This window comes from Gouania willdenowi, chromosome 6 (genome assembly GCF_900634775.1).
Source record: "Gouania willdenowi chromosome 6, fGouWil2.1, whole genome shotgun sequence".
Lineage (NCBI taxonomy): Eukaryota > Metazoa > Chordata > Actinopteri > Blenniiformes > Gobiesocidae > Gouania > Gouania willdenowi.
The window spans coordinates 33,347,428-33,371,742 of record NC_041049.1 but is presented as its reverse complement, the minus strand read 5'-3'; the positions used below and the strand labels follow the sequence as shown (position 1 = coordinate 33,371,742).

General features: G+C 38.3%; 1 protein-coding gene and 1 long non-coding RNA gene across 2 annotated transcripts in view; one reads left to right on the top strand and one right to left on the bottom strand.

Annotated features, from left to right (window-relative positions):
* Positions 1 to 24,315, bottom strand: part of plxnb2b (plexin b2b) — a 275,822-nt gene that overhangs the window by 18,768 nt on the left and 232,739 nt on the right. Inside the window, exons 25-30 of the mRNA XM_028448556.1 lie at positions 23,970 to 24,199; positions 20,758 to 20,939; positions 16,622 to 16,688; positions 14,853 to 14,999; positions 10,188 to 10,344; positions 9,072 to 9,172 (exon numbers count right to left, since the gene is read on the bottom strand). Coding sequence (XP_028304357.1) covers positions 9,072 to 9,172; positions 10,188 to 10,344; positions 14,853 to 14,999; positions 16,622 to 16,688; positions 20,758 to 20,939; positions 23,970 to 24,199 — 884 coding nt within the window. The remainder of the gene's footprint in view (positions 1 to 9,071; positions 9,173 to 10,187; positions 10,345 to 14,852; positions 15,000 to 16,621; positions 16,689 to 20,757; positions 20,940 to 23,969; positions 24,200 to 24,315) is intronic.
* On the top strand, positions 6,322 to 7,557 carry LOC114464415 (uncharacterized). Its single transcript, XR_003674197.1, has 3 exons — positions 6,322 to 6,369; positions 7,283 to 7,347; positions 7,478 to 7,557. It is a non-coding gene; the product is annotated as an uncharacterized LOC114464415 (long non-coding RNA).

The following is a 24,315-nucleotide window of genomic DNA, read 5'->3' as shown; positions in this document are numbered from 1 at the left end:
GGGTTTATTATGTCAAAGGGTTTTGGGGAACAGACCGGTCTGAGATTCTGAGGAAAAGCAGCTTTTGGTGTGTGTGCCTCAGTGAATCTGCTGCTGCTCAGCGCTCTCAGTGTTATCTACAGGTGCTGGTCATATAAATAGAATATCATGAAAAAGTTCATTTATTTCAGTTATTTCATCCAAAAAGTGAAACTTGCATAATGTATACATTAATTTCACAAAAACTGACATATTTCAAGTGTTTATTTCTTTTAATGTTGATGATTATAACTGACAACGAATGAAAACCCCAAATTGAGTATCTCAGAAATTTGAATATTGTGGAGAGGTTCAATATTAAAGACACCTAATTAACTCAAGTTCTGTAGGCTACACAATCATGGAGAAGACTGTTGACCTGACAGTTGTCCAAAAGACGACCATTGACACAAGGATGGCAAGACACAAAAGGTCATCGCTAAAGAGGCTAGCTGTTCACTGGATGTGTCCAAGCACATTAATAGAGGCAAAGGGAAGGAAAAGATGTGGTAGAAAAAAGTGTACAAGCAATAGGGATAACCACACCCTAGAGAGGATTGTGAAACAAAACCCATTCAAAAATGTGGGGGAGATTCACAAAGAGTGGACTGCAGCTGGAGTCAGTGCTTCAAGAACCACCACACACAGACGTATGTAAGACATGGATTTTAGCTGTTGCATTCCTTGTGTCAAGCCACTCTTGAAGAAGAGAGTGTCAAATAAAGTAGTAATTCAGTAATTCAGGCAAAAGGAGCCCCAATTAAGTATTGAATGCTGTACATACTCATACTTTTTATGTTCATACTTTTCAGTTGGCCAACATTTCTAGAAATCTTTTTTTTTGTATCGGTCTTAAGTAATATTCTAATTTTCTGAGATACTGAATTTGGGATTTTCATTAGTTGTCAGTTATAATCATCAAAATTAAAAAAATAAACATTTGAAATATATCAGTCTGTGTGTAATGAATGAATATAATATACAAGTTTCACTTTTTGAATGGAATTACTGAGATAAATCAACTTTTTCATGATATTGTAATTATATGACCAGCACCTGTATGTTGCTGATAGTGGTAGTCATATAATAGCAGATTCTCCTCAGGCAGAGGCCTTGATGTGTGCCGTCAGTGTGCTGTGGTATCTGGCCTGCTTAGGGCAGTCTGACCAGAAATGACCAGGAGAGATAATTCTGTAGTTACATATTATTGTCGCTCTGTGTGTACGGGACACTGTCGGTCAGGCTTGGTCACTTCAAGGAGTACTGTGATCCCGGGCCTGCAGCTACGGTACCACACCTGTTAACTCCTCGTCACCCAGCTCTTCAAACTCTAGACTGGCTGAGGACACAACACATTACACTACCTTTTCCCAATTATCTGTTTAACTACTTATTTTATACATTTAATAAACAAATAAAACTGTACTTTACGGTCTACTCTGTAGTCTCTGCAAATCTGTGTCTCCTTCCCTCTACGACACTGTTGAGTGGTGAGGTGTCCAGCAGCGTGGGTCAGGTAGGCCCTGGCCCCCACCTGAGTTTACCTCCGTACTGAGATTAAAACCCTAACCCTAACATAATCCAATAAACAAATAAAACACGTGTCCATTCACTTTGAAAACAAAAATTCACAAAAATAAATTATTTTTTTTTTTAGCAAAAATTATTTTTTTAGTAGTGCGTATATACAATCTCAGTAGGATGCATTCTCAGTACATGACACCGGTACGCTCTGTAGGTACCATGACAACGACAAGTACTACACCTTCACTTCGCTTTTTCTTCACCCCTGGCACATTTTGCTCTGTAGTATACATGCTATCAATACGATATGTAATGAACTTTTCGTGGCCTACGTCAACGAGAAGCATCTCTACTTTGCTCTTAAATTCCTTTTCCTTGTTTTTTCTGCCATTATTGAGCGCAAAATGCCATTGGTAAGTAGGCTCGTTTAGATGCAAAAACCATTCATGAGGTCCTTTGCATTGGTCATTTATGGTAGATTGTGGGTGTGTTAAGGGCGGGACATAAAGTGAAGTCACCTGCGCAAACTTTATGGTGGATTGTGATTTATAAAAGGAAAAGTGAATGAAGGTGTGCTCAGCATGGATTTAGAAATCCAACATTTTATTTTGCCACAGTACATTTTCAGATGGTGCAGGCACACTACGCAATGTTTTTTTTTTTTTTTAAATTAAATCAACAAAGTGCTTTTTCTCTTGTCTACCTGTGTTTGTTGACTTTTTTAAGTCAGTGAAAGTCAACTGAAAACAACAGATCTGAAAATTTCTAACAGTAAACACTGGGACAGAGTTCAAAAAATGTGAGGGAGTCAAAACGAACTGAATTAACATGGGACAGAGAAGCTCTTCTTAGGCCTTGAACAACAAGATTAACTATTACGATGAAGATATATCATAACTTCAAGGTTGATAATAAATGTTCAGCTAGGCATCCAAAACACTTCTCTCTCCTCGTAGCCAATTGATCATCTCTGGCTCCTTTATCCATTCACAACAGGTTATTAGTGTGTGTGTGTGTATTTTCCGCATGTCTTGTTCATTTAGCAGACTTGACTTTAACTTCCACTACGTAAAAAGAGCAAGAATCGAGAATATCCGGTTTTTGATTCTGTCTAGAATACGGACTTTTCTGATGCATATCCGGAGTTTTTTTGATATGCCCCATATCTGGTCAAATACAGACCCAATATACTTCATGAAGACAGTATATTGTATTAGGATACTAACAGTATTTAGATTTTGTAATATATAGTATGTGTTCTGGAAATGTCCTCAGGGTGAAAATACCCAGAATCCCTAAATATCCAGTTTTTGATTCTGTCTAGAATACGGACTTTTCTGATGCATATCCGGAGTTTTGTTGATATGCACCATATCTGGTCAAATATTCAATTCAGTTCAACTTTCATCTCAAAGTGCTTAACAATATAAAATGCATAATAAGAAAGAAAAAACCCAACAAGATCCACATGAACAAGCATTTAGCGAGAGTGGGAAGAAAAACTCCCCATTTTTTTAACAGGAAGAAATCTCCAGCAGAACCAGGTTCAGAGGTGGTAGTCATCTGCCTCGACTGGTTGGGGTTAGTGAACAGAACAGGATAGAGGGCAGAACATCTGAGTGTCCCAGACTAGTTGAACCATGAACCATCGACCAGGAACTGCCAGCTCCAGCATCAAGGCACCATTAATCAGGAACTACTAGCTTCAGCCGCAAGACACAGACTGCAGGATAAACATGATACACTACGATATACTCGTATCGATGCCATGCTCTGAAATGCTACAGATGAGGTTTCATCTTGTACTGTGCACACGTAGGCATCTCAGCGATCACTACAGAGGGGACCATGTCTGCTTACGATGTACGCTTTAGTAAATAAGTAGGTTTAGAATGTAACGGTCTGAGGTGTTGACCATTTACGTGTAATGGTCGGTGATTATGACCAAAACAACGAGACCATGTCCGTTTTAGGTTATTGCTATTATACGATATACGCTTTAGCAAATAAGTAGGTTTTGAGTTTATTTTTAAAGGTGGAGAGAGAAGCAGCCTCCTGTACTAAGATTGGGAGCTGGTTCCAAAGGGGAGGAGCCTGGTAACTGAATGCTCTGCCTCCTGTTCTACTTCTAGACACTTTAGAAACTTCAAGAAGACCAGCAGACTGAGGGCCGTATTCACTAAGATCTGAACTAAAGGGTGGTAAAACAGTTGCTTCCCTAAATCCTTTGATGATGCAGTTTCCTCACCTGCTGCGAGGAATTCACTAAGATTGCAGCAATGATTAGCGTGCATGCAGAAGTGGTGCAGACCGCCCCATTTAAATGAGAATTTTGCTCATTTAATGTGGACGTCAGTGCGCTGCACAGACATTTCAGGAAGTTAAATTGGAAGCAGATGGACTTCTCTGTCTGGTTTGCTGGGTTGGTCGCACATTGGCCACGTTTATATAGGAGCTTTAATTCCTCTTTAAAGTGGAATAAAATTTAATTCCCCTTTAACCTGAACTTGTAAACACATAATTCCTAATGCTAATTTAATTCCGAATTAAAGTTAATTCCAAATTATGCGGCTGGTTTATTCCGTTTTTAATTCCGAATTAGATAATTCCTCTTTCTTGTAAACACTTAACTTGGTTAAAGCCGCTTTAATTTAATCTGTATTGTTTTGCGCATGTGCGACTTACGACGATGACGCGCTGGCGACGACATAATCAAAGATAGCGACGGACCGTTCTCCAGCCTAGACTATTTAATAAGAGCCTTAAAAGACATGGATATAATGAAAAGAGTGGATGGACGGAGGCATAAACATGCAGACTTTCACACGGACTTATTAAACACACACGAACCTCGGTAAACGTAACAGGCTTCATCGGATGGCTGGCACTAGGACCCAGAGGCTGAGTAAATGCGTCCCAGTACTGCATTCACAGGCTGTAATATCACCAGTTTATCATTTTACCTGTTGTGAGAGCTACTGTCTTTACCAGGGAGCAAATATTTATTCGTGGTGATTGTTTTCAGAGTTTTACTGGGCTTTTTTTTTTTTACCAGTGATTAGTTCATATCTCCCTTCAGCTCCGTGGTCCAAACTGAAACCGTGTGTTATTGTTGAGCTGCTGCTTCAAAACTACAATCAAAATAAAGGTGAAAACAGTTCTCGTGTGTGGTCTTCTGTGTTGTAGCCGACAATAAAATGTTTGTTGTATGTTTTTCCTGATAAACCCCTGTCCCCCTGTCCAGTCAGAGCCTTCCCAACCCCAAGCCCTAAAGTGGAATTATCTAAAGCCGAATAAACCTGTTTTCCATGTAAACCTTGTTCGGGAATTACCACTTTAATTCCGAATGATTTAAATCGGAATAAATAATTCCGAATGTCAAATCAAAGATAAAGACATACATAAATTATAAAGGCCAAATCATAAATTTCAAAAGTGTATATTTACAGTATTCTTTTAATTAGAAGATATTTTACATTTACAAATCAGTTAAAGATTAAATTTACTGCTGATTTAAAGCAATACAAATTATGTTAAAGATCTATTAATTGATTTATTATTACTTATCATTTAGGGGTCTATTGTGCCTGCTTTATTTGATTTATTTGGTATCTGTATGAGTTGTTTAATGTGTATTAAGTTTAGTATTTGAATTAGAATTATTTGTTAAAAATTTAGATTTTGTGGATTTTTCTTCCAAACTGTCTTTTTAGTTTCAATCTGCCTCAGTTATATCTGATTAGTCTCATTGCTTACGTACATGGTTGTGCTAAAGTCAATCTTTGCCCATGAGAAGCTGTGAAAATCTGCGTTGTTCTTTAGATTATCTTGGAGTCCATTACATTCTTTGATGCCTTTATAGGAAAAAGCTGTTTATGTTGTCCGTTGTTGCTAGTTTTTGTACTTACGCTGTAAAGGAACATTCTGAGGGCTAAACACAACTGTTTTTATGAAGCTGAAGCCACTTTAAGTTTTGATCTTTGATTCTTAATAATATTCAGGTTGTTTTGTGTTATTTATTTCAGAATTACTTGTAACATTTTCAGTTTCTGCTGGTCTGCTATTGAAAAAATACTTAGTGTTTCAGTCAGAGTGGTATTTGTAAAAACTAATACTGAGCAGAGTTTAGTACTGTTAATGTAAATGATTATAAACTGTAGGGTTGGATACAATAACATTTCATTTATCAGAGGCTTTTATCCAAAGCAATGTTAATACAGTAGGAGTAGGAGGGATTCAAACCTCTGAACCTCTGATTACAAGTCAGCTTCATTAACCATATTCCTCCACCACAGAGTTGATCAACAGTTGATTCTTTTCTGATACAGCGCTAATATGAAGCTGTACAGACACAGATGACCCAAAAAATAATCCATTCTTTAATTCTAAAGTAACTTAAAAGTTACTTTTTCATGTAACTCATTAGTTTTTGGGGTAAGTAATCAAAATAGTAACTGAGTTCATTTGTGAATGAAATAACTAGTAACAGTATTACGTTTTTCAGTAACTAGAACAACACTGGTTGTGACAGAAGAAAGATTATTGTACCAACGTTTTTATTAAGATTTTTTACTTATTCTTACAGCTAAAATTCACCAGAATGCAGGAATTTGCACGTCTTTTGTTAAAACATTTCTGGGGGGAGGACCCCCATGACCTTTCCCCTCAATTCTAGGAGAGGCTTTAACATGTAAATGAAAATGCTGTGAGCTATACACATGCAAATCAGGGTAGCAGGGGAACTTCTACTGAGCTTCAGTACAAACCACATCTTCATCACAGCTGTGAAGAGTTCAGCTCAGACGTGACCGATTAAGATCAAGGAGGGTAAGTGTTATTATATTAGATTTGTTTTTGGTCAGTGTGACTATTTTTCATGTGTATTAGTGTTTTTTTTCAATGCTAACAAGCATTGGTCTAATCTGAAGTCATATGTTCAAAACTCTGAACACGGTCTGCAAATCTCTCAGTCCATGTGGACTAAACTGACTCATTTTTCATTGTTTTCACACAAAACACATTCACTGACCACAGTCAACAACATTCATCAACTCTTTTCTCACTCACTAGTTTTTATCATTAATAATGATGAGTTATTATAAATAGTTCACCACCTGTAAAACACTAAACGTTTACAGCACATTTTTAAAATGCTAACACACTTTGTTCAAAACACATCAGCTAAACGTTTTTGAAATATATTGATTATAGTATTTTGTGTTTTATATAATTGTACCCTTTAGATTATTTTTTTGTTTACAGTAATTTTTATATTTTTTTGTGCAAAGATCTTATTTTGTATTAAAATACTGATGTATCTGACAATGTAATGCTCTTTGTTGTTAGTATTTAGTAGTTCAGTGTGCTCAGAGTGACTAGATGAGATTATTTGTTAGTGTTGTGGTTGAATGAGCTTCATTTAAGACGTGTATGAAGTGTTTTGTTGGTGAGAAACACTTTTGGAGATGAGAGTAACTGTTGAGCTGAGATGACTGATGGATGTGCAGGCTGTGTTTAGAGTTTTGAACATGTGACTTCAGTTTCAACCAATACTTGTTAGCAATCGGAAAAAAAAAACTCTAATAGAGTGGAAGGGTCCCAACCCACAGGTTGAGAACCACTGGTGTATTGTATGTCCGAGAATCCATGTACTATGGATAGATTGTATGTCCAAGCATGTATTTATGTCTCTCCTCTACATTGCACACATTTGATCACCACTGTATTTATATCCATACAGGGCTTGGTCCGTCATACATATAGAAGCCTCACAGAGCTGCAATGGAAGGTCTAGCCAGAGGACAAGTATGTTTTTGGTCTTTTTCCCTCTGAATTGGCACTGTTTGTGAAAATTACAAAAAACAGTTAGTTAGATTTTTTTTTGTAACATGTTTTGCTGAATGATGAGTATCTTCTACCTCCACCACCACCACAGATTCTGTTCTGATCACAATGAAAAAGTGACCATGGCTGTGATGGGGGCCATTTAAGATGCTGAGCCACACTGGTTAGAAGTAAGTCTGATCACATTAATCTGGGGACCTAATTGGTAATTGTCTGCTAATGTATTTGAGTGATCATTATCCTTTTCAGATGCCTTAAAATAATACATTTAGTATTAATTCATGACATAGTATTTGTGTTGTCATTTTCATTCACTAGGAGCCTGCAACAGGGCTTTAGAATCCTACGAGGCCAGTGAGGAGCAGGACCTGAATGGGACCAAGGAGGATGTAAAGAGTAGGAAGACTCTTACCACCAGGACAGATCGAGTGTTATTGCCATGCTCCATACTGCTGCATTTATTGATCATGGTATTTATCAATCACCTGTAAACAAAGTGTATACAGGCTATTTCTAAAGTGACTCTTTAAGACATTTTAATTGCCTGCGACAAGCTGTTGAGCTAAGGTTAATGCATCAATAAACCAATTGGAACAACAATTAATAACAGCAATGGATTTGTTTCTGTTATCATTTATTGTCATAATTTAATGACCCATAATTGTTTTGTTACACTGTGGTAGCCAAGTAACGTATCGGATTAAATATTTAAAGTGGGTCTTGTGTTCATGTTAGGACAGCTGAAATAAAAATGGTCAGGATACTGACCTCTCTTCCCATTTGTCACACAGCTTTTCAAGGAATGGGTCAAAGTGGGACAGAGGATCCCCTCTCCAGAAGAAAAAACTGTTTACAAATTTGCCTCTACCAAAGTGGCGAGCAACACAACTGTCAGAGATGATGGAAACCTGCCAGAAAGCACTGGGCAATAACAGAAAAAAAAGTGTCGAGCCAAGATCCACTCACTTATGCACAGACTCTGGACACTTTTCAAAAAGGCTCCGCCCTAATTCAGATAAAACATCTATCTATCTGCATGTGAGTGAGGTGGAAGAAGACTCAGATAGAGATGTTTAAAATTTTGTTTCTGTGATATATGTGTGTGTGTGTGTTTCTTTTTCTAACTCATTCTAATTTTATTGTGATAGAATAAAATGTTATGTGCACTAAGTGATTTTTGTTTTTAATATTGATCTTGATAGTCTCTATCTTCAATGTAGATCTGCCATTTTTGATGAGACAATTGGTACAGAGGGGAAAAAGTTTTAAGTGGACCTCGTATAGAGTTAGGGACACTGCATTTAACTGTCCTGGGTATGGTGAGTCACCCTATGGGCCATGAATTGTATACTGAAATATGCAGACTGCTGAAATAATTTGTAGGACATCAGATATGACCGGGGAGAGTATCAGTGCAGTATTCGGAATCAAAATACTAGTGGTGTTCGGACTTCAGATATGACCGGGGAGAGTATCTGGGAAGAATTGAACTCCGGGATATGGCAAGTATAAAAGTGTTCCCATATCCGGAGTTTGACATGCTCCGAACATCACATCGACTTCAACTGCTGTTCGGAGAGTATCCCATGTTGATATCACCGTATTTGACTCATATCTTGGAATATTCGGGGTTCGATTCTTGGGTTTTTTGCGCAGTGTTCATGTTTCCCTGTGACCGTACTCACGTTGTAGTGTGCCAGAGTGTTAATGCGTCTCCACCGTCCCTCTTTCTGTGACGTCAGATCAAGGTCGGACAAAATCTGCCCGGTTGAACCAGGGCGCCACTCTGTTTAGAAGACAGGAATATTTAAGACATTACTGATAGGACATTTTAACATGTTTTGATTGTTTCTGAATCTTTACGGAAATTATGCTTTTATGCTGCAAGTGTTAATTTCTTTCAAAACTTGACTAAGTATAAATACAAACAAAGGCAGGCGGAGTAAAACTATAATTCTGTTGCACATCATTCAATGAAATCAAATCAATTAATAAAAAAATAAAAAAAACACAAATCAAAAAGCAAAAATAAATTAAATGAATTTGTCATATGGTGGCTCATTTTGACATGAGAACATTTTAGTTAAGTGTGAAGATGCAGGATAAATGAGCCAATCAAAATCTGGTGATATAGAGTTAGTATTTTCAGAGTAAGTTGTCTGTGGTCAATCCATTGCTATTTTGTTAGAGTAGTAAAATTGTACTAAAAACAAGTAAAGCTATCTTGAGAGCTATCTTGGAAATAAAAAAATCCTAACCACCCTGTCGGTATAGCTGTAAGCCAGTGACCAGGTGTTACAGATGTAAAGCACACAAAAACCTCCTATCATGGGGAGTGGTGGCCTAGTTGTCAGTGAAGACAGCTGGAGGACTAGAGCGTTTGTGTTCTATTCCAGCAGAGAACAAACATTTGGGTCTCTGAGCAAGAACCTGAACGCCAAATTGTTTCTAGAAGCGGCAGCCCACCGCTACCCCTGAGGGGAAAATGGGTAAATTTCAAGGGAAATACTTTAGCTGTGAAGTAATCAACAAGTATATCAGTATCGGAATTTTGGTTGTCATAGTATCAAAGACTTTGGTAGCTTTATGTTAACTTTTGGCTGTTATCTGTAACCGATTTTATTTATGAAGCACTTTTCGTAATAACATTTCAAACTGCGACATAAAAGGATGTGCCTCATGGTTACAGGAAATACCATGAGCTGAATGACTGGGAACCTTCTGAGGTCTGAAGATCACCAACATGGACAGTACAGTAAAAAACTTGTTGACCCAAGGACCCGTGACGAGGCCTCACTAACCCAGAATCACGCTGTCGACTTTGGGCCTCAGCGAGTACGGCAAGTTCCGATAAACCTGCTCGATGATTTTCTCCTTTACTTGTGAAATTGTGTCACAGTTGAGCACTTTTACTGGTGTAACATCTGGACCTTCACCCTGAACCAGCACCTGCAGCGTCTAGAAAAAGAAAAATAGACACATTTTATTATAGATTTAAATCTGAAACAGTTATAAAAAGGTAGAACAAAACAGCTGGAGGAGGCTTCAAACTGGGTTTGACTTATTAGGCAAGGCAGTGGTTGCTTAGTGGTTAAGGAAGAGAGCTTGTAATCGGAAGGTTGTCAGTTTAAATCCACTGTGGGCCTGCATTGTAGGACCTTGAGCAAGTGCTTCTCGGACTCCCTTGAAAATGAGATCCTTGATCTCAATGATACTTTCCTGGTTAAATAAAAGCTTGAAAAAGGCTATAAAAAAAATTAAAAGCATACTGAAGAACAACAGTTTTATTATTGATACTGGCAAGGACTTTAAGAGTGCTTTCACACATACCTCTTTGCTCCACAACATGCTTCACTTCCTCGGATAGTCCGAGCTTTTTGCAATATGTAAGAGGTCACTCGAACTCTGGTGCAGAGCAAATATGCAAACTCTGGTCCTCTGTGGGTCTCGGTTTGGCTCAAGCGAAGCATGGTGTGGTTTTTAACCATGTGAGGAAGCAAACAGGACCAAATATAGGACTTTAAGTTGAAGAGCAATTGTGACAGTGCAACTTCATCAATGACAGGGCAGAGGCGGCACACAGCAAACACACAGACTGTTGCCTAGGCAACAAGCATGGACACACACACAACCCAGTACTCCAGCAGGCAGCACACGCACAAATATCCATCCATCCATTTTCAGACCTGCTTTGTCACCACACAAACAAACATGTAACAAACATTTCCTCACTTTTTCCGTATTACTCCCGCATTATTCATTTATGTCACGTCTCTCTGTTCCTCATACTGTTCACATGGTCAGAGATGGCTGCACACCTGACTGCTCTATGTTTTACCTGTCCATACATCCACTTCTTCACACCTTATACATCCTTACCGGTAAGTAAGCAGTGACATGACACCTCTTAGAGTGGACAGGTCTGAGATGGAGCGGCATCAGCTGTGTTTATGTTGCACATTAGCGCAGGTTGTGGGATCATGTGATTATGGATTATTTTGAATTATTATTAAAGGTACAGTCTGCAACTCTTATAAAAGTGACTTTCTGTTATATTTGCTAACGCTGTCACTATGTAAGGACAGTTTTACATGAAACTAGTAGTTTGTATGAAAAAAAACAAGCTCATTGAGCCCCCCCTGCTGCTTTTGGCAGATTTCCAGACTGCATCGCGACCGAGCACAAAGAATCAATCAGAGCCAGGATTGTGTTTAATGGACTGTCTGACAGCTGTTGCTCACTGTCCCCGCCCCCTTCCGGGGGCTGGAGCACCGTCTTTTTTTTACAGTGTATGGTCTGGCGGAGTAGAAGATGGAATTGGTGACTTTTCTGCTTGAAAGGTATTTACTGCTGCTTGATTTACATTATGTTTGATTTGTAATTGTTACACTAGAACTCTGTAGTGCATGTGTTTGTTCATGTGTGCGCAGCAGCCTCCGTGTGGCTGCTGTAAGTGACACTGTGTTGCTGCTGAGGTATGTGCACACAGAGAGAGAGAAGCGCTACAGTAATATGCTTTTAATAGAGCATGTTATATTACTGTAATGTTGCTGTCGGACTAACGTTAGTTTGTTAGCTCCTCTGAGGGAGGGACTTTGGAAAGTTTGGAGGCAGGGCAAGAGAGCAGCGGGGAGGGAGGGAGAGATAGGGGTCTGAGAGTCACAAACTGCACCTTTAATGATGTATCTGCGAGGTTTGGTTTAAAAAATAGAAAGAGGGACCAAATATAGGACGTGATGGTGCAACTGTCAGTGACTGGGCAGCAAAACACAGCAATCAAACAATGTTGTCACGGCAACGAGCATGCACACACATGAACACACTCAGCGCTCCTCCGTTCTGAAGGAACACACAGACAGACACGTCACAAACATTTCCATACTCACTGCGTTTATGGCTTATTTTGAATCATAATCATTTACATTTCTGGGGAAGTATTCTGCCCAATAGGTGACTGACCGTTTTGCCTACGTGATGTTTGGTGTGCTTGGCAAATAGCATGTATTACAGCGGACTGGACCAAATTAAAATGCAACAATGTTGCAGATTCACTGCACCGGACTATACTGTATGTGTGAGAGCACCGTAATACTTGGTCAAGGGCAAGAAAAACCCAAATTGTATTGGACATCGAGGGCATATATCAGCAAGAGCAACATTCCTCCATGAGAACCAACAACTTAACACAGCTGTACAGATTACGTTCCTAGCTAGAAATATTTTACACTCGCATTTGATGGCTCTCCTGGCCATCAGGCGCAATGGAAACCAAGAACTCAACAGTCAATGGGGCAAATAATTTCAAAGGTGATAATTACCTTTAACTAAAAGGTTCTAGATAAATTCGTATTAAATTAGAAAATTCTGTCCATTAGAAATGTGTGATAGGTGCCAAATGTATTCTGCAGCAGGGCAACAACGACCAAAAGCCAATCAGTGTCATGGAGAACAATCTCCAGATTAAAAAAAAATATTGAATTCATGGAATTACCATGAATGAGCTCAAGGATCTGAGGAGGCCCTTATTCACAGATGATCCGTAGTAGGTTCTCCAAGATGACTGTAACAACCTCCCAGCATTCCTGCTCTATTATAGGGCATTTTGAGTTATCTTAGGTCTTAGAACACATTACTGCCCAAAACTTATGAATTAATATTTTGCTACGAACCATAAAACATGAGGGGTTTACTGGGATTCTGTCATCTTAGCAGCTGGATGCTGTACACACACACACACACACACACACACACACACACACACACACACACACACACACACACACACACACACACACACACACACACACACACACACACACACACACACACACACACACACACACACACACACACACACACACACACACACACACACACACACACACACACACACACACACACACAGTGGTGGAACTTGACCAGACTCTCACCCTCACCACTGTCAGAATCATCAGAGGCTGACTGAACTAAGCAATCACACAATTAAGTGGAACAAACCATCTGACAATTTTTAGTAATGTAATAGCAGGATTAAGGTCTGCCTAAAACATTGCCTGTGCTGTCTTGTTTTTTTTCTTAAAAAAAAAATATATATATATATATATTATTCTGGTGTAATTTCATTACATAAGCTGAACTATCAGGTAACAGACATATAATTCAGGATTTGATCATTTCTCTGGACAACAGCATTAGCCATGGTCTCTTCTATTTGTATTGATGACTTTAACACAGCTGTGTCAATAATCAAACAAAAGAAGTCACAGACGAATACATAGCCAGCAGAGCAACTGGAAGGACTAGATGTTAATAAGGACTTTTGTACTTTATGTATTTGCTGTATGGTAATCCATAGCCAGAAATGTTTGAATTAAAAAGGGATGTTGCACAAAAGTAGCTGGTCTCTTCATTTCCTCAAAATTCAACTATTTGTATTATTTCTCAGGTAAAATAGCTTAATTTGTGCATTTTCTGTTCAAGTATAAAGAGAGATGTATCATGAGGGAAGCAGCCTTCCTGCCTCACAAACAATTCCTCATGAACTGTGCTGCATGCTGTGAAATAAGCCCATGTTCGCTGGTGTTCTTACCTTAATTAACTCATTCACTGCCAGCCATTTTCAAAATTTCTATCCACTCAGTGCTCGCCGTTTTAGAGCATTTTAACTCATTTTTAAAGACCCACAAAAAGTTTTGTACTATGACAAATTCGAAAATATTAGACTCTCTACTTTCATCAGAAAAAATTATTTTTTTCTAGTTTATTTTGTTCTTCTGTAATCAGCAGTTGAATAGAGGCAAGTTTCACACAAATCCCCAGTTTGTGACAAAAAGCTGAGAAAAACGTCTTCCTTTTTAAACTTCCTCCTCCTCCTGGACATGCCGAGTGTCACCGCTTGCCTCGTTTTTTGATTGTTTTTTTCACCATCGCCACACTCAACATTCCACTTAGTTCCACACATGCTCTGATCGAGTGTGCGCTGCTGTGAGCTGGTGGGAACTTCAGCATCAACTCTCGTAGCACCATTTTCTGTCTAGTAAACTCCTTTCCTCTCCCTCTGTGATCTGCACATCACGGGTGATCTCTCATTCAAAGGTGCGCTGCTGCCACCTACATGTCACCAGTTGGTCACTACATCATGGTACAAGTTAGATATTCACAGGAAAGCATCGTCACACTATCTCCTAGCAACCCCAGCCAAAAAACAGAATTCACGTCTATAGACATGAACGGCACTGAATGAGTTAAAGGGGGGAATCAATTTTTTTAGTAATGGACATTTGTGTACGGAGGGATTAAATCATGGGCTTTTTAAACTCTGAAAATCAAGCAATCCTATGAATAAGCTCATGAGATCATATTTCTGTAAATCTGATTCTATAAAAATTGTGTGCCTCACCAGCCATTAACCTCACCACACATCAATAAGACAATGTGCATGTTTGTGTGAACGTGCATCAACTCACTAGGATGGAGTACTCAACATCATCACCCAAAAGGCCGGTGTCGTTCAGGGTGTACTTGGCTTTTTTCACTCTGGCGTCCACTGGCCCTTTTTCAATCTGGTGCTTGATGGCTCGGAACAATTTGTACAAGGGCTCGCCAGCAGAATCCTGTCACACAGACACAGACACACACACACACCAATAGGTTTGCCTGGGCTGTTGTCAGGAATGTAATTGTTCACGATTAGCAGCTAAGCAAACAAATAAATTCCCCGATTCCATTATGGATAGAGAAAGATTGTATATTAATAAAAGCAGCAATTTGAATCTGAGACGCACTGGTTCACACATTTACTGTGTTAATAATAAGGTGCATTCATTGTTAGATTACTTTTTAAATGATAAGAAACACCAGCATTTAGAGTGTCTTTAAAACTAAGGGACAATTGTCTATCTGAGCCCTGACAGGATGTCTAGTAAAAAAAACATTCAACAAATGAGACTGGAAATGAGCAAAAACATTATGTTTTCAAGAGCTCAGCTGTTAAATGTAACTGTAAATTTGACCAGGTAACATACATTTTTATACTAGAAGTATATGTACACTATAATGTAGATCAATAAACATTAAGTCATTTTAGTAACCTTTAGCTTGAATATGCTCATTTTGTAAAATGTGGTTAGGAGAAAAGATGGAGGACCCAGCTAGGCAGAAAATACGTGTGAGTGATTTCTAGTTAAGTCATGTATTTTAAATGTATTTTGAATTGGGCTTCTGCAAAAAATCTAAAAAACAGGTGACTTTTTTTCAATGGTGCCAGGGTCGACTTTAATTTTCCTTTGCTTGTCTGTGTATCAGTTTTTGTACTGTTATCAAGGTGTTTTGCAATTTTGGACAGATTTCTGTCAGTAGTAAGCTGTATTTCTCTATTACTTGTCATGTCTTGTGGGCTTCAGACAGGGTTTGGTCAATTAAAATAGTAATTGCGTAATTGATAATTAATTAGAATTATGGTGTAATTATAATTGTAATTTCAAAAATCTGCTGCTGTCGTAATCATAATGAAATTGTAATTGAGTTGAGATAATGGACTGTAATTGGAATTGCCATGAAATTTCAATAAAAAAATATGTCAATTACAATTTAACGCAAAACTGGGGGAAAAAGGTTAAAGTTCTATGTACAGTTCTACACATATGTAGTTAACAACTATTAAAATATGTTTATCATCTTTCTCACATTTTACCATTAAAAAAAATGAAATGGAGGGGTATACTGACACAACCTATGTTTTCATTGATTAGGAAGCCTAACAAGGTTACCAATAGATAGAAAAGAAGTTATTATATGTATTTTACAGCTGATTTAGGACCTGTTATTATAAGAGATGCTAACAGAAAAGATAACACAAGAGGAAGGTTAACTTTAATTAGGTTAATTATTTCAGGCTCACTAATTGTGATTAATTATAATTGAACTTTAGTAATTGAGAACGTGATCGAAATTGACATTCTGAGGATAAAAAGATAATTGTAAATTAATTGTAATTGGAAAAAATGCTGGTCACTGTAATCATAATTTAATTCTAACTGAACATGGATAATGGAAAATGTAATTGTAACTGAAAATTGTAATTGACCCCAATGCTGGCTTCAGATGTCAACATAGCCCCAAGGAAAAAAAGAGTGACGTAACTTGGAAAGGTCCTTGATGCATATACAAAAGCAAATCTAAAAAAAACAACTCTAATCTTAAATAAAAATGTAAGGCAAGGGTCACGTTGTGTTACCTTCAGGAACTGATAAAGACAGATGGACATCCAGTTACACAGCATTCTCTCCACCACCGTCTCAGACCTGTAAGACGGAATGATCCATCATTGGGTTTTGAAAACAGTGTGCTAGGTGTAATACACAGGGATGATTAGGAGGAAAAGTGGCTTTCCATTATGCTTATCTTAAATGTAGTAAATCTAAACAAAGAAGCAGCACTGACAATAGATTGCTCACAAAGGTATTGAGATCAGATTAGCGTTCTAGAAGCTGTTGGACAAGTTTTTGGTAAATATTAGATTATATGCTCATTGATGGTGCATAGAAAATATTTTCAGCATTGATAAATCAGTGTGTTTTCTAATGCATTCTTTAGAATTACAGAAACATGGCGGTACCAGATGAGGAGGATTTGAATGTCTGATTATTTCAATGCCAGGGTGTGTCCTGTGGAAAGATTAAGCACTTTATTTGATATCTGACATCCCTTAGCTCCCAAAATTCTTAATTAGATGTTTTATACATAAGCTTGGTCGTGCTGACACTGATCAGCATAATGAGCTCCTCCATCGGAGCACAATTAAGATGTTTTCTTGCACAACAGTCGGTCACAGGGTGCACAGTGGATTGCAGAGATCAACAACAAAGTAACTATACTGTGGCGAAACAATGGGAGGCAACAGTCAAAGAGATGTTTAACCTCCAAAGGTAAATTCCTGTACAAAAAAATAATAATTTGCTTTTAATTGGGCCAAATGAATGGAGAACAAATAATAGTATGAACACCCTGATTGGGCTCAGTTTGCATTCACACTCACAGTGAATAACACCAAAGTGATAGAAAACTTTGTCAGTTAAAGCGCTGCTTGTTTAAGATACACATGAACTTAAACCGTACAGTGTAGATATGATTTTCAGTGGTAACACTTTACTCAAAAGTTTTAAACATAAGGCTGACATTACGCTGTCATTATCCGTCATTAGCATGAATAAGGTGTCATGAAGGCTGTCATTGCTGTTCGCTAAATTATGGGTTAGGGTTGAGGTTAGAAGGTTAGGGGTTACAGGGTAAGGGTTAGGGTAATGAACAACACTTAATGACAGCCTTTATGACATCTTATTCATGCTAATGACAGCGTAATGTTAGTCATGTTTAGAACTTCAAGTGAAGTGTTGAGTGAACAAGCAAAGCTGAACACTTTAACTCATTAGTGCCGAGTGCGTTACAGAGCTTTATGTCCATTCTCCCTACAGTTGTCAGAGCTAATGGCTGCATCGGTAAACTTTTTATCAGAGGTGTGAATTCCATTGGACATGCAAATTTCTACTGAAGTAGAACTTGCATGCCTGATTCACTTAACTATGTCGCAGATTTTTCTGGGAAACCAATCCTAGATTAAAATAAAACGCTCAATAATTTGCCTGTGTGAATTGGACATTCACCTCACACATTAAACACCTGTTTCACACCTTTTATTCCACCTTAGCAACATCTCGAAACTTTGTTCTTTCCCCATTTTTTGCGATTTAGAAAAACTTGTCCATGTTTTTATCTCCAGACTTATTTACTGCATTGCCCTGCTGTTTTGGGTTGGGTTGACAAGAACCTCCTTAAACTTTTCGAAAAAGCCATTATCACTCACCAATGCCTCAATGGCACTGCCCCAGATAATCTCAAAGATGTTACCATTGCTCACTCATCCAGCCATAAGCACAACTCTGAAAGTACCAACCTTCCCCACCCCGTTTCAAACTTCAGACCATGGGAGATGGAGCTTTCTGCTCAGCCACCTCTAACATCTAGCACTGTCTCCCTGACCATCAGAGGAGTTCTTAATCTCAGGCTTTAAAGAAAACTATTAGGATTTACCTTAATGAACAGGTTTTGCCCAGCCTCCCTTGTTTTATTTTAATTGACAATTTTATCTCAATATCTTAAGGTTTTTATTCTAGTCAGGATCCTTTTTTTTCTTGCGTTTGTTCCTGGTTGTTTGCTTTTGTTTTGTTTGCTTGTGGCTCTTTGAGATCTTAGCCATTAGAAATGCTTTATAAATCAAATGTATTTAGTATATCGTTAGAATCCGTGTACCCTTCGTTCTTTGGTTATTCCGTTTTAAAACCAAATCACAATAACAAATAAACAGTGTGTTTATTTTGTTTTTTTGACTTAAAACCAAAACAGATATACAGAAAAACCAAAAACCAAACAAGCAGCGTTTTTCTGTTTTAAAATTAAATCTTGTTCCATTTGTGTGATATTTGGATATTTACGAGGAAACTAGGACGAGAGCTTCATGTTTTAATCTCACCACACAGAAGGACTTTTCCTCTGCTGCGTTTGATAAAAATGATCTTGTATCATGTTTTCCATCTCACAATGATGGTAGAGGTGTAATTTGTATGTCAATGACGTTTTGTTAAATAGTTATTGATGCTGGAAGTCCAAATCTGTGAATATCTGCCAACTTTACCAAACAGTGTTACGGTCCAAATAGTATCCAGATAAACTGGTGACTGGGCGGACTTTTGCTCTCGGGCGAAAAAGGAGAAATGCATATGTCACATTACTGGTTATTAATATATACATAAATTAAAACCAAAAAATGGATGTTAAGAAAAACATGCACATGATATGTAGAACCAGAGATGGTGTAATGAATCTACTGGTGCTGATTGTATCTTGTGATCAACTTCCGTGCGTGTTGACGGCTGTCGTTAGCGGTATTTATAACGTGCAAAATAAACATTTTTCACTTCCCTCAAAAAAGCTGTAATTGTTTACGCAAAAGTGTCAAACGGTAGATGTAACATCTATATTGTTCATCACACCAGCCTCACAGTCGATAGTCAGTCACCAGATTATTTGGATACTATTTGGACCGTAACTCACTCACACTCACACTCACACTCACACTCACACTCTCACTCACACTCACACTCACACTACACAACACCTCAACAACCGAAAATACAAAAAAATCACCTCCTCACACCCACACAAAAAAAAAAAAAACACCCCAAACACACAAACACAAAAAAAAACGCACGAAGACGCACTAACAACGCACGCACGCACAAAGCACTAGCACGAACCAACAGAAGCACCAACGCACAACGCTAAAGAAGCAATAACGACTCACTGCAAGCACGAAAATGCATCAATCGCACTACGAGAAGAGATCAGATCTAGCGATCTCTCTCTCGCTATCTATCTCTCTTCTCCTCATCTCTCTCTCTATCTCTCTCTCTCTCTCTCTCTCTCCTCTCTCTCTTCTTCTCTCTCTCTCTCTCTCTCCTCTCTCTCTCTCTCTCTCTCTCTCCTCTCTCTCATTATTTTAAAAAAGTCCATGTAAACCTCTTGAAATTTGACACAGCTACCCTGGGACAGACTGACAGAAGCGACGCTGCCATAGTGCGCCATCAGCCCCTCCGACCACCACCAACACTCAGTCACACTAGGCAATGTGGGTGAATTGTCTTGCCCAAGGACACAATGTCAGATACCACTGGAGCGACAGGGGGCGACAGTTCCAACTCTGCTGTTTCGTTGACGTCATGAAGAAGAGAAGAAGAGCTCCAGTTGCCTGTAAATACAGGCAACCAGGATCGGACCGCTGCTCTGAGCTCTTGGCGTGACACCATCACTTCTCCTGTTGCTAAATGATACAATTGTACCATTTTGGAATATATTTGAAACATTAAAATAAATTAGGCATATTTCCAAAACTTTTCCAATACAGTTACATTATTCCATGACTTTTCAAGAGGAAAATCGGTTTTTCAAAATCCATAAATTTTTAAAGAATTTCATGACCATGGGGACCTTTTATCTCATGGTTATGATATTTCATCTCATAATCATAATTATTTAACACAAAATATTCTTATTTTTATTTCCCAATGGCAGAAAGGGGCTTTGAAAAAGGTTCTCCTTTGTTAAAGCTTAATTTTATTTTATAGCGGTTTTTATGATTCAGTCTTAAAAGAATTAGCTATTATTTCATTATGTGTTTTTGTATTGGTTCAAAATTAGCTGTAAAAAGTGCTTGGATACCTCACATTTGAAATGTGCTCACAGATTTAGTGACAAAACTGCCATCTTGCCAAAGGTGTTATGAAATCTGGTGTTGGGAACATTTGAGCTGCTTCTCACCTCCGCAGCATCAGCTTGGGGTTCTTGCTGTGGACATATTCCTCCATCAGCTCCAGCAGCAGCGTTCTCATGATGTCAGTGTAATACTCAAGCTTCCCGTGGAGTGCCACTGTCAAGAGGGAGGCAAAGTAGACCTTGGCCCGGGCGTTGAAGTCGTGACTGCGTTCCAATGTCCGAATAAACTATGAAAACACAGAGCCGAGGTGCAGAAATGTAAGAGGGGAGAAACCAACATTCAGGAATTATAGTAATCAAATATAGTGGTTTGGAAATTAAACTACACTGGCACAGAATCCGTCAACATTTGTATAACTTGAGCCTTGCTGAGAAGAGATCAATCTTTAATTCTAATCCGACCCATGCTAATAACGCACTATCAAGTGTAATGGAAAACACACTGACCTCGCAGTAATAACTGAAAATCATGCTGGTGATTTTGAGTAATAAACTGATTACTTTAAATTGGCATGATTAAATAATAGCAGTATGTAACAATAAAAAAGGTAGCATGCTGATTCTAGCTTTTAACTTTTTAAATCGGAATTAAAATGGCAATTCCAGACATTTTTCAAAATAACAGTGTACTTTGATTAAAATGCTGATTGGAGCAGGACAAACCTAGAAAGCAGTGTAGACAATAAAAGGCTGCTTCGCGAAAGTGAATACAAATGCTGGGGTTACAACAGAGCTTGCGCGTTACAAACACCAGGAATTTATAATTGTGACAGAGTGCCTCACATTTCAACGCTACGTACTATGAAAAAGTAAAAAAAACGAGTTGAGTCAGTGGCATCGATCACGGACACGTAGTGCGGATCGTCGCAATACAGTTGGCAGTGCTACAAGTGTGGTGAACGTGGTCGAATAGGTACATATTTGGCTTAATACACACTCATATTCATCTTGGACAGTCCACATTGCTCCATCAAGTCATCAGGCTACTGTTTGGGGACTCTTCTCATCAGAGTTTACATGTAAATGGTACGAAAACAAGAGTTGATGGAAATTTAAATAGATCACATGTAGAAAACTTCCTCCAGCTCTCTTGTCCTTTATTTATACACTAACAGCTGCACTTCTGGTCCATCTGAGTCTCTCCCCTACTGAGGAGCAGGAGGAGGAGGTGGATCTGGAGGTGCTGGAGGAGCATCAGGCTGCTGTTTGGTCCTGAACTTTGACATGTTCTTTAGCTGTGGCATCTTAAAATAGTGAGAAATGAAGTGAGGATACACTCTATCACACCCGGCGTGCCAAAACAAATCAGCACAGGGCGACACAAATGTTCACACGGTGCCACGCACTCCATAAGTATGATCGTATTGTAGCAATAGTAGAACAGTTTCTCTGTGAAAGCTAAACGCTGTTACAAACATCATCCAGTTAGGTTGCACTAATGAGTCGTGAATCACACAGATTTAACATTCGTAACATGTCAGAGCTCTGTGTAACCCAAGCATAGAATATTAGGGAGACATGAAGAAAAACATGATACTAATGTCCAAATAAATCAAAGAATAGCCAAAATACTCAAGACTCCAACTAATGATCAGCTCCAGGTTTATTAAATAAATTCTATAGTTGCTGGTGAGTACTGTAACAATTAGAACATGCCTGTGTGAATCAATGCTATTGGCAAGAAGTTTTTACAAAGTCCCATTGTTAATAAAAGATGTGCCACTGCTGCAGTGTAACAGAAAAATCCCTGAGATGGGAAACAAGCTTTTCCTTGTACATTTCTATTCTCATCTGTATACGTGCCTTCATTCAACTCAATTTCCACAGACTGTTATATTATCCAGTGTCAAAATCGGCAGGGTTAAAATGTTAAAATTTAAATTTATACACTAAAACATTTGCATCTTGCTTCAAAATATAATAGTTTTCATGTTATGCTAGCTGTTAGACTACAGCAAACAGTGATGGAACATTTGGGCTGCATGCTAATAGCTACGTGTATGTATATTCACAATTTTATGGATAAATCAATATTTAGTGAATGTCAAGCTGTTATAAGTTGATGTTAGCAAGCTTTTGATCGTTTCAGCAGCTAAAGCATCGAGTGTTCAATTCCAACCGCTCATCATGGAAATAGGAAAGGTCAGAAGATCAAACAAAGGTCTTACACACAACTCTTTGGGGGACCAGGTACAGCAATCCATCAAAATGTTATTTCACTGCAATGCACAAATGTCAACATGCTAAACACATGCTGGGACCTCAAGTCTCACATAACTCAACACACTCATCAGATGCTGAACAGGCTGTAGAAGGCACATGAGAATGTTTAGTTATTATTTAGTTATTTGTCTCTCAGAATTGGTTATTATTTAATTTTTTTCCAACTTTCTTTATTGAGCTTTTTTTTTTACCAGTAAACAGACATACAGAGTGCAAGAAGTCAGGAATCACAATGAAGACAGTTTTACAAGGAGCACATCTGAATGCAAACAAGTGATTTGGTTATTATTTTGAATTTAAGTTGATGTTATTTTTATTTACTATTACCGGTTGATTTTTTTAATCATAAATGCATGTTGTCCTACGGTCAATCAGTACCGATGATATATTAGGGATGAGGTGAGTTGGGGAGTCCGGGGATTCCATACTCACTTAAGGGCCCAATTTGATGCATTTTTTGGAATTCTGCTTTTATTGATTGCAGATTTTCTAATGTTATTATTTGCTGTGTTTCCATTACAGTTTTTGTCACAAAATAAAAGTGATATATCTAAAGTTTCGACACAGTATAATTGTGCTTTGAACGTATTTCCAATGAATGTTGTTTTGGAGCCTCATAACTCCCGTGAAATCTCATCCTGCAAGACTTCTCTGCAGGAAGATGGACACTCCATATTCCTTTGTTGTTTGCTGTCTAATGTAGCAGTAATAATCTTTTAGCATAATGCTAAGAAATATCTAGTTCTCCTCTTCTGTCTACACTTACTGACTGCACCATGTTTTCTCGAAGAGAAGTGGTCATGTGACCAAGTACGTCACGTTCTGTGATGTATAATTGCGGAAAAGGGGTTGCATTGAGCTTTTGCGATATGTTTCAATATCGAAACGTCTGAAAAACCTCATGAAAGCATAAAAACGTAATTATAATTAATAATTTAGTGTTTTGTTGTGTGTTATTTTGATTTTGTGCATATATAAGGGTAATGGAAAGGCAGCTACTGTCATTACTGCACAAAAATGTGTGGTATACTTACATTAATGAGAAAGGTCTTGGAGTTCAGCAGGTTAGAGAACTGGTTGAGTGCCTGTGTTACTGTAGCCCTCCGAGCTTCTGGGATGTCCAGCTTTCCTGTGATCATCACATCATTGGCGCCGTCTTTAGAGGGCAAGAAGAAGACCCGGTCTGTGTAGGTCTTGTAGTCCAGGAAGGGAATCCGTCCTTCGCTCAGGTCATTGGTGTGATCTTCCATCTCGATCATTAAGTCTGCAATGGATGGAGAGATGAGACTATGTACTCTCTCCTGATGATAATAGAAAATAATCAGTGTTTTCAAATTGCTTGTCCATATCAATCAGTAAGCTGCAACAAATGGGACGTGT